Raw genomic sequence first — 12,157 nt, forward strand, 5'->3', positions numbered from 1 at the left:
TAAAAATAACCTGGGTTTGCTTTTAAAACAGAATTATCTCTAGGGGAAAAGTTACATGCTAGGCATGGATAAGTTATGAGAATGGAAATATGAGCAGGACAATTCTTACTTTCAAAATCTCAGAGCCTAGAAATCACTAAATTGAGCAGAACAAATGACCTTCAGTAACCTGAGGATATTTGCAATAACCAATTTCTGCAATATATGAATTTATTAAAGAAATCAGAGCAAGAAAATACTATTACTGAAGAATATTCTTGGCAGAACTGTTAATTAAAAAGTGTATTTGAATACAATCTTGATGGCATTATCATACTATCTTTGGAGGTCATACGTGTGAACTCTAAGCATTATTTTTGGTGCAATGCTTTGTCACAATTTATGTGGCCTAGGTTATAGTATTATTTGAGGCATTTCATTTTGGGGTGTCAGTTCCACAAAAATAAAAAGACAATAGTGTAAATAATTATGTTTGCCATGAAAAAAACAACTAATCAAGCACTATTTACCTTGGTGCATCTTCTTTTTACTATTTTATAGTTGGTGTATTTTATGTCCATCCCACCAAATGATCTTAATCATTTCTGAAAATGAATATTTATGATTATGTCTTTTAAGAAAAAGAAAGCTTTGTAGACATTTTAAAAGCAATAACCTTCACTGATATCTACAGAGAATTTAACTACAGTTTCTTTACTTACAATATATACCCACCACCTTTCTGCCTTGTCATGAGAACTCTCACAGATTAGTTTCCCTTAATGTAAATATGAAGGAACTTAAAAATGAGCAAGAATGTGGTAAAAAGTATATATGGAGTAGACAAATATTAATTTCTTCAAAAATCATTTTTCTGTGGACATCAAATGCATATTTGTATGCAAGATCATTGTCTTCATGCAAAGATTAGAGGCATTGATCTAAGGCATATCATTCAGCTTGCTCCCAGCTCTGGCTCTCTCTGCAGGTCTCTGGAAAAATCAATGGGCTAGTGTTAGGAGGCTGATGATGGTTTTTCTTAGATAGACCACTTGACATTTCAATGCCTCGCTTTTGATTCTCTGTAAAATAAAGGAGATGGACAGATGATATTTAAGATTCCTTCTAAAATTTTTAATACATCTACTTGCAAGTAAATAGATTTCTGAACTTTTACTACTGTAAAGTCTATAATTTCCCAAAAGGAAAAAAAACCCGATTGTTTTTCATCCTTATTTTATTAGGAACCATTTTATGTAGGTTGCGGGAAGGTTGTGAATTAAAAATATGTTTTAGTTTTTTATCTTGATTCACTAAGAACTACTTTATTTAGCTTGCAGAGAGGTTATGAATTTAAAAATATGTTTTTCGTTGTGGTTGAGATAGTAACCACAGTGCAATTATCAGTTTATTAACCAGGGAATGAGCTCATAGTGGATCTTGCTATTTTAGTCAATTCCTTAGCTGCGACTAAAATGTAGTACTTTCATAATATCAATTTAAATAGATGAAATACCATGTTTTATGGTTATATCTACACATATGTAATGATTTGATAATTGCTATTGCTCATTAACAATTACTAATGGATTATATACTTGTAATCTGATTCATTCACTTAAAAAAATAACGATAAATCCCCAAGACATAATATCATTCTTGATGCAGTGCAGGATAAAATGATAGATTGCATATTACAGAAAAAATTTTAAAAGAGGAAAGCCTTGCACTAATTTCATAGCAACTATTTGCACAGTAAGATTTTTGGTTTCTAAATATCCATTTAACTATTCAGCAAGCTGAATATCAAGGACTCTTTTCCTTAAGCAAATTTAGTGACAATATGTAAAGCCATATTCTTTATTTAACTTTTACTTTTATTAAACTACCAAAAGACTGACCGTTTTTGAATTAATAGGTCATTAGCTCCCTTAGTCTCTGTCATGTTTTTGCCTCTAAATATAATTGTTCATTTACCAGGGTTTCACTGCCCAGGGATCAGGTGTCTGAGCTGAGAAAGTCATTATTCTGGAGGTACCTAAATGGTGACGGAGGTGGTAGCAGTGGACAATTGGCTGCAGCTGATGTTTTTGTTATGATTAAGTCAACCACAAAGCTGCCAACTGCCCCTGTAATTGTAGCAGGTGAAACCACATATGTTCCCGAAGGGCCAAATAGCTAGGACAAAGGTCAACACTCGATAGGCAGACGTAAAATATGCAACTGCCTTATCTTCATGGTGTAATGTTTCTTTCATCTTGGAGAGTCAATTTTCATGAACTTTCAGAATTGATACCTTGGGAATGCTGCCTAGACTTAAATTATGGAAGCTGTTGGCAGTTTTTATTTGCTTTGTTTTCATTTAAAATACAGCCATTTGTGAAGGGAAGCTTCCGAGTTCAAAATGTGATTTTGTGGGTTTTTTTCAAAGTGAGTATTTAGGTGCACTTATTTTCTTTATTCAAGTCTAAACAAATGTACAAGATAAATGTAAAGCATTAAAGGGGCAGTGCTAGCCCTCAAAGCTTAGCTATGCAGTAGTTTTTGGTTTGTCTTGTGAAAGAATGGAATGTATTTTTCAACATATACATTGTTTACTTTAGGAATTATAGACTATTTTTAAAGAAAGATCTCAGAATTTTAAAATAAACCACTAATAACCATTGTCTGTATTATTTAAAGGGATCTAAATTGTACAGAAAGAAAAGAGTCTTGACTTAATTCTTTTTTCCAGATATCTTCTCTAAACTTTGTTTGATTCCTGTGTTTTATATGATAACCTTTCAAAACAAATCATACCAAATCTTAGTCCAAAGAAAGCATAGTAATGGAATAAGACTCTTAGGTTGGTGGCAGATCCAAGAGTGAGCCAAGCACATGTGAGGATCTGGAATCGTCAGGAGGATGGTAACCGCCAAGGGCAAGATGTAAGCCAGTTTAAAGAATGATCATTGGCGTAGGGGGCAAACTTCTTGGAAACAAGATGTCAGCAATGTGTTTTCCCAAAGATAACTGTAAATGTTTCTATTTGTATATATTTCTATTTTCAAACTTTCCTTCTTCCGTGCAAGGGACCATGACCTGTCTTATTTTCTTCTGTATTTTTTGTGACTAACGTATGCCTATTACGTGGTAGATTCTACAATATTGAATGAATAAACATTGTAATCAGTGACCACTTTATAGACAAACAGAGTCCACAGTCTTGGAATTCTTGATGGGTAGACACATGGCACAAAGGGTCAGGAGAAGTGAAGGGGTTGCAGGATAACACCTACCTGTGCCAATGAGTTCACATCTCCTCTCCTAGATAATTCGTGCTCCAGGAATGGAGAGAACTTAGAGAAGGTGGGCAGAAAGCTTTCCAGGAATCTCTGAGAAATTGTGGAGTAGAGAAGAGGGACTGAGGGACTGGACAATTAAGAGAAAATACCCAGATTTTCCAAAAAACAAATGGAACATGAAGTTCTTAACTTTTTGATTGACAATCTAACACTGATTTTGGGAAAAAAGACAGCCTGACTTATTAAATGGATGACCTATGGTATCCTTAATCAAAAATATAACCTTTGCGTATATCAGAATACCATCATGAAATGTTCTAGATCTGTGTTCATAACTGGTTGATTATGGCCACATTCAGAAATGTTTAGTTTTGAACTGATTAATATATAACTAAATTTATTCTTTCAAATAAAAAAGGAAACACTTTTCTATACCTGAAATGATACAGTTGGCCCAAATCTCATAGAGCATACATGACGAAAGACTTCTAGTGCTCTGCCTAGGGATCACCTAGTCTAGTTTGTGTTTTATAAAAAATTTTGACACAGAGAAATTTATTGGCTAGCCCAAGGTAATATGTTTAGTTAATTCAAATGTAAGTGATCCAGATACCAGACAGAAATAATATGCACATTTATGAAAATATATTTATATAGCTGTGACATATATTTTTCAAGTATGATTCATTGTGTTTATTGAACACACACTCCTACACATGAGAGAGACGGGTTTGTATAGTAGTAAAGAAAATTTACTGACTTATTGGCTCTGTGGCATTGAGTAATTACTTAACCTTTGTACCTTTGTTAACTCATTTCTCTAATGGGGAGATAATATTATTTGCTTTTGACGATTTTATATGTATAAATACGTGTGTGTATGTGTATGTATGTACACACACACATATACCCTAAAACAATGTCTGGCACGTGTGCTAGTTAGTTTGTTATAACTATTAAAATATAGAAGGGGCTCACTCATTTCATGCACTCACCATTTACAATCAGGAGTCTTTCTGGTCTACCCACATGTTTCTAGTGTGTCGTACTGTTTCCTGATGCATCTTTGATGTCATATTTAATTGATGCCAATCTGGATACTCCCTGCTCTCGATTTAGTATTCTTTCCTACATACACACACACACACACACTCATATACACTTACATAAACACACACTCATATATGCACATTCTCTCATAACTATATTTACAAAATCTCTCTCATGCACACACACACCCAACCTCACACAAGGTTGGCATGTTGATTTCCATTTAGACCAAGTGACAAAATTATGGATGAAAGATAATTGAGAATCTTAAAAAAATTCTATTAAGTTAAAAAGTCAGGGTTAAATTATGAGGTACTTGGATCAGTTGTCTCTTATTCTTCATTTATTTTTCTACTGTATTTTAGGACTATGCAACATCTATGAAAATTCGCACATATGTAATATGAAGATAATTTCTGATGAATGTTAATGATTATATTCTTGGATGACCTTCAGATGAGATTTCAGAGTTGTTGATTCTTAAATCCGAAGTTTTTAGCCTTTTGAGTTACATGTATATGTATGTATGTGTGTATTTCACAGCTCTTCCTGCGTGAAAGCTTAGGACATATTCACCATGTACCAGAGATGAACAGTGAAGTGTACTGGTTGAATTCAGGTTGTAGGACCTAGAATTCTGATTTAGTGAATCCCTTTTCTCAAGGTCTCTCTCTGGCTCTAAGGAACCCATAGGTCTGTCCTCACAGCTTGAAAACCGAGATTAACTTTTTACTGAACACTTTCCTCTGCGATAAGCATTTTGCCAGCATCATTAAAGTTTAGTCTTCATAAAATTCTCTAAGACACATTATTATCCCCATTTTAAGATGAGGAAATTGAGGCTAAAAGAATTAAGTGCTCAAACTTACCCAGCTAAAAGTTGTAGAGCCATAATCTGAACGCCAGTCTTTCTAATTCGAAAACCCACGCATTTACAACCATTCATGGAAGCCGGAAATGCTCCTTATGGCCTGCAGTTGGAGCTATTGTGGATCTACTCTGAAAGGAAGTGTAGAGAATGATGCTAGCCAAAACCAAACCCAGAAGTGACATATTTCTGCATACCGAGACTGCCTGTCTTAACCATTTCCTAGACTAATTTAAGCCATTTGTTATTATTAAAACTCTCCTATTAAAAGGCAGAACTAGAGGTATAATATTTACTTAGTACTTAATTTTGTATATTGTTTTATGGTGGCGTCTTTTTATCAATCCCTCATCCAGTTATTTGCATGGTTCTCCTATGTTCCCATTCATTCTCTGTCAGAGAATAATGACAGTCCTACCTACTGCTTCTCCCTCCACCCCACCCCATTCCCTCTCCTCCTGGAAGGGAGAAACCAGAATTCTTTTGCTCTCTCCTCTCTCCTCATATTAGTCCTCATCACTCTGGGATCTGATGGAGTTTTTACAGTACAACTATAAAACATGACATTTCATCCTGTAAGAAAAATGTCCTGGTTATATCTTAGCTAAATGGATGGGTAGATTTTTCTTCCTGACTTAACTTTGTGACCCAACTGGGGAAACTTTCAGTTTTATTAGCAGCTGTCTTCCCTTTTTTATCAGATATTCAGCTTTTAGCACCTAGCTCAAAAGAGAAAGCACATGGTTTGAAGTTATTATTTAGACTCCACAAATCCTTCCTTCTAAACAATTTTTTCTTAGGTAGAGAAACAAATAGCTTTGACTAGGATCTTCCAAACCTGTTAATATTTACCATCTATATAAACACTGCATCTGAAAGGAATGGTTGTTTAGCTTTAGTCACATTAAGAAGCCCTGATACGAGTGGAAATAGAAAAGAAGACGTGCGTGCGCATTTTCCCCCCAAAGGTTGAGAGCTGGCTTTAAAGGGGAAAACTCTGAGAGTTTCTTAAAACAAAATGTGAACGTCTTTATTTTCCCCAGACATTAGTTGACAATATGTCAACATTTCGGGAAGAAATTTTATGCCACCTCATCTGTGTGTCAGGCAACATTTAATGGTTGAATGACAGACAGTCGTAAGTCTGGACATTTCTTCACTGATGCGCATATCTGGGAATCAAAATGGCGGTTGCTCAGTGGACCTTTTCTAGTATAAACTCCAAGGCGACTACTTAAAATCAGTTACTGTTAACCAGTCAAATGATCTTTACTTGGATTTTATATTTTCCTACAAAGATTTCACAACTTTCTCTAGGGTATTTTGTTGTTTGGATGTTATGTATAAAGATTCTGACCTTTTTGTGGAAGGCCTTGTCGAATGGACTCCTGGTATACGCTTTAATTGGGATCTTGCAGACATGTGGGGCCTTCACGTGTTGTTTCTTCCTCTCCTTGTAGGTAGAAATAACACTTCAGGATATCAATGACAATCCACCGGTATTTCCAACGGATATGCTGGATCTCACTGTGGAGGAGAACATTGGAGATGGATCTAAGATTATGCAACTGACAGCCATGGATGCTGATGAGGTAGCTCAGAGCCTGCTTCTGAATTTTTGAAACCTAGTATTACAGTGATCTATCAAATTTCTACTATATGTTGACAAATCTTATTACCTAATAGTTAATCTTGAGCACTGTGTGCTCTTTTACAAAGAATATTAATTGTTGAAATGTGATACAAGGATGCCAAGATAGAGACTATCTAGAGGTAATTTTCCTTTGATCCGCAATTCACAATTCAGTTAATCGCTGGTTACATTTTAGATTTCTTACCCGAATTATTTTAATTTCTCAAATAATAGAAAATATCTGCAGACATATCCCTATTTTTTATGCCTTTATCATTCCAATTTGCTATCTTATAGCAGCTAAGGATTGATTTTTATTTTATTTGGAATTGAAAACAGTAAATTATTTAAAATTTTTCATTTAATTTGCATATATATATCAAAATATATAATTCAATAATAGACATATATGTTAAGAAAATTGTCTGGGCAAGCTAACAATTTTTCAATTATGTTAATAAACAGGAATTTCTTGCCTAATGGTGAATGTGAAATTTGGGGGTACAATTTCAATTACTATCCTCTATATTTATATTTTAAGTTTAGCTATGTAATCATCATGCTTTAGATGGAATGGCAACTTATATAATTTGTAATTTACGTTTTCCCATGAAAAAAATCCATTGCTTGTTTTCTCTTTCTTGCTAAATATAAGGTTTAATTAATGTTCTGAAGTTGTGGAAAGCGGAACAATGTTCCCAGACACCAGAATCCTCTTTCTCCTTAAGCTAAGCCCAACACAGATGGGCAAATTTAATTTCCTTACCATCAATTAAACTCAGAATTATCTGAAAACTTGATTTTGGGCCTATGATTAAGATCTTTAAAAATTTATTTCTTTAACTTTAAAAAGATGAATAAATCAGTAAGATTAATTTTAACAGCCAATACGGAAGTGTAATGGCACTTAGTCATAAATTTTGCCAAAAATCTAAGAAAAAGGAAACAAAATACAGCATAAACATTTAAATGATTGTAGTTTTATGTTACAAAAGATTTGGTGTTTTAAGTTTAGTACCTTGTACTCAATTTTATATACAGAAAAGTTTATTCCTAATTCCAGCTACAATTACAAGAGTCATGTGACTGAATATTTCTATTACTATTGATAGATATGAATATCATCAACTATAATTTAGTAGATATTGCATTTTCTTAAAGCTTATCATTATTAATATATATTTAGGTATTTCAATTCATAAAATTTCATTAACTCATTTAGCAGAATAGCAAAAATGTAAGCTCACGCAAAAGACAATTCATGTCAAAGAGTTGTAAATGTAATGACTATTTCATTGGCTATACTCTCTGTAGGAATAGAACAAATGAATCTTATTTATTTTGAGTGATTTATTCTAAGAGTGAAGCAATAATGATGTTAATTATAATATTTATACAGTCAGCTCTCCATTTCCAAGGGTTCTCTATACATAGATTCAACCAATCATGGATGGAAAGGCCTATGCTGGTTGCATCTGCACTGAACATGTACAGATTTTTTTCCTGTCATTATTCCCTGAACAATACGTATAACAACTATTTACGTAGCATCTGTATCGCATTAGGTATTATAAGTAATCTAGAGACAATTTAGAGTATACAGGAGGATGTGAGTAGGTTGTATGGAAATACTACACCACTTTACATAAGGAACTTGAGTATCTGCTAGATTTCATTATCCACAGGGGGGTCCTGGAACCAATCCCCAGTGAATACTGAGGGATGACTGTATATTCTAATAAGGTATAAGACTGATTATTTGAAGGAGATGCCAACATTCAACCCTTTTAATAGTATTCTGTTGATACTGTTATAATTTTATTTCCATCCCTGTTTTTTCTTTTCAAGATATAGTAAATGAGGGTTAATACAAATGCAGTGCTTCCTGCATGTTTATTTTTCTCCGTCTGACTTTTCTATATGTGTTTGTATGTGTGCACACACTTGCATTGCCTTCAAGTTGATCTTTTGAGATATGTTTATATTTATGATGACTTTTGAGGATGGCTTGGAAGGTCCTTCTGTCTCTCTGGATTTACATCAACACTGGTTTTAGTGCACTTTGTTTTATTTCTATCAATATTTGTTTTTTAAGTTTAAAAAAATGTAAATAAAGGGGCCACCCTGGTGGCATAGTGGTTGAGTTTGCATGATTTGCTTCAGCAGCCCAGGGTTCACGGGTTTGGATCCCAAGCACAGACCTACATACCACTCATCCAGCTGTGCTGTGGCAGCTTCCCACATACTAAATACAGGAAAATTGGCACAGATGTTAGCTCAGGGACAATACTCCTCACCGCCCCACTCCCCCGAAAAAAGTAACCTTGCGGACGTTATTGTTACAGCACAAAATTGAGGTTCTCTTGCCTCATGTGCATAAAAAAGCCAATTATTATGGCATCGGCTTTTGGGAAAAGAAATCAGCTTCCTTGCTAGATCCATCTGTGAGGAGACAGAGGCATATGCTCTTAGATCTGTCTCCTTGATTCAGGGCTTTGGCCACAATTTATGGGATGAGGGGCAGGGCGGTCTGAAGTGTGGAGATAGATGATTGGAAGTAAGGAGAAGTGAGGTAATTGATGATCTAGGCAAGGGTAGTCAAGCTTCATGCCTCTTCATAGGACACTTATTCAGAAAATGGGGGTGTTACCATGATCTGTGGGTGGAGTTTTTAGCTCCTTGACATAAAAAATGCCACTTATCCAGCACTTGCATGAGCTCAGTTGATTGGTTGGTGGTCTCAACCAGCCTGAACTGGACAAGGGCTTCTGATTCCTGAAAACCCACTCAATTATTCTGTTGATAAGATGGGGTCAGTTGAGCTGGTCCTGGAGGACTAGCCCATGGTAGTTACATTATCACTTAGACATCCTACAAAAAACAAATACTGAATGTAAGGTGATGATATCTAGGATATACAAGAAGTACAGTAGAGGTGAGATAGGGTGGGGAATTAAGGGGCAGAAAAGTGCAAGGCTGCAAAGCAGGAATAGACCAAGGAAATGGAGGGAGGGTTGTTAGCAATTCAGGGGAGAGAGGAATGCTGAAAAGTTGTGTTGGGTGTGACTGTACCTGAGGCATAAAGATCTATCGCCTGTACTTTGTAATCAGATCTGTGTCTTTGGGGAGGTAGAGGGGTAGGTAGTGGGGGAAGACAGGAGAGGATGGAAGATTAGGAAGTAGGTTCACCTACAACTTTAAAGGAAAGGAGGACATTTCTGTAAAGCTGCTCTTGCACTATTATTTTTTAAAGATTAAGCTCAAGAAGTTGCTTTCCTTCTTGAATACCTTTTCTCTTAAATTTTTTAGCAGCATTTTAATGACTACTGATTATTTCAACTCCTGACATGAGGAACTAACATTTCGTTGGCCCTATGCCAAACAGAATGGATACCTAGGCTTCTTATGGCATTCAGAATTATTGACTGTTCCTTTATTTGAATGGCTTATAATAAATTAATATTGATGGTTTTAGATGAAACTTTATTTTATTTTCTACTCTATTCTCAGCTTCTTACCTCTTAGTTAAATTTGAAAATATGTATATGTATATTTGAAATGCTTTCTCTCTTACCAAATGTTTTCTTTCTTCATCTAATTTGAGTTGGACTCAATATTGAAATGCAAGGGCTTTCTTTTCCTTGTGATCAGCATGAAATTGTCACACAACTGTCCAATGGATTGATTTTGAAAGATTAATAGAATGCTTTAAAATGCTAAGATTACGTAGGTCATCAGCAACTTATGTGTTGACATATTCTTTATTATTTGTATACTTTTGCTTAATTACTAAATCAAACATGAAAGTATTAGTATCTTAAAGAAATTCTGTTAGGGCACTGGAGAATAATGCCTGGCTAAGGAAATCGGTTTTAAAAACAGCATGAACATTTTCAACTTAATTTAAATATCATTTGAAACATGTGTTGGATCAAGATACACATCTTTCAGAAGCACGTGACTTTGTCAGTCTCTTGTTTCCTTTTATAAACAGAGTTATTCTGCTTGTGATGGGACAGGATACCCGAGTTTTGCTTCATGGTATCATACTTGTTTTTGAAAATCCTATTTAAGGTTGTAAATGCATTTGCAATTTATAGCTATTTACTTTTAGAATTCCTTCCACATGCTTTGTCTCTTGTTCCTCAGGAGAGCAGAATGTTTTTAACCAGCATTATTTCCACCGTGCTACAGCTGAAACATGATATTTGTTTCTTGTGGTATTGCTGATACTGCATATTTTGGATATTAAATAAATAAATAGACTTTTCAAAAGACCTAATTAAATCATTACTCTTGGCCAGACATTTCAGACATTCACTAGAACTATTAATTCACCGCATCAGCTGATTTTGAATACAAAACAGAGTGTTTTATCAACAGTAGTCAGATGCTTTCGATTCTGTTTGGAAAAACTGTCATAACTTTAGGATTATTAACTATCATAGTCACTTTGTATACAGGGCATTTCTAAATTTCAAACAATTTGTGTAATAGCTTTAAATAAGTTTTTGTTTCTTTCCTTCCCCCTAATTTCCAAATACTTACCATTTTAATAGGTCAGAGTTGAACGTAGCTGTTTTCATACCTGGACTGCTTTACTAGAATAATGGAATTCCTTGTGAAACAGAACAAATAGTACAGAATGTGGTCAGATTAGAAGTCTAAAACTCTCATTGAATGTTTTTGTTAAACCATACAATTACAATAAATATGTTAGATACTCCATGTACACCTGAATATACAAGATAAATGTGGGTAGTATGTCAAACTCAGCTGTTCTATTACTAAACTGAAAAATGCTTTGAGGCATTCACTTTACTAAATTTTAATATTGGCTTGGGGAATGTAGTACAAAAATATAGCAAATGCCACTAGATGCCATACATTTTGAAAGAATATTTTTGCCTTCAAGTGTTAGAAATCATCCCCTTATATGTTTGGCCGTGTAAGATAAAATATATTTAATCTATGAAGGAAAAGATGCATGGAAACTGCAGATGCTCTCATATCCCAGCATGTCAGCCTTATATTCCCGCACAGCCTAAATTTATGTTCTTCCTAATATCTTTCCTGAGAATTCTTAGCCTGGATATTTTAATAAGTAAAATTCTAGAGATTGATAATTGCAAAAGTTAGATTTATTCTATATGAGTATATGTAAATCAAAAAGTAATTTTTGAAGTCAACAATTCCAACACACTTATATCTCAGTGTCAAGACTCAATAATTACATATAGTAGGAAATCAGAAAACATATTTTCCCTGGGATATATAGCAACTCTAATGATATTTTGATTCAAATTACTCATTTGGAGACATATCAGTCATCCAATACACTTA

The 12,157-nt window shown here is 34.4% G+C and overlaps 1 protein-coding gene across 3 annotated transcripts in view; it reads left to right on the plus strand.

Annotated features, from left to right (window-relative positions):
* Window positions 1-12,157, plus strand: part of FAT4 (FAT atypical cadherin 4) — a 158,038-nt gene that overhangs the window by 63,680 nt on the left and 82,201 nt on the right. For all 3 annotated transcript variants that reach the window (XM_046656226.1, XM_046656225.1, XM_046656227.1), the window contains one exon: window positions 6,642-6,773. In XM_046656226.1, coding sequence (XP_046512182.1) covers window positions 6,642-6,773 — 132 coding nt within the window. The remainder of the gene's footprint in view (window positions 1-6,641; window positions 6,774-12,157) is intronic.

The sequence above is a fragment of the Equus quagga genome, chromosome 3 (genome assembly GCF_021613505.1).
Source record: "Equus quagga isolate Etosha38 chromosome 3, UCLA_HA_Equagga_1.0, whole genome shotgun sequence".
Taxonomy (NCBI): domain Eukaryota; kingdom Metazoa; phylum Chordata; class Mammalia; order Perissodactyla; family Equidae; genus Equus; species Equus quagga.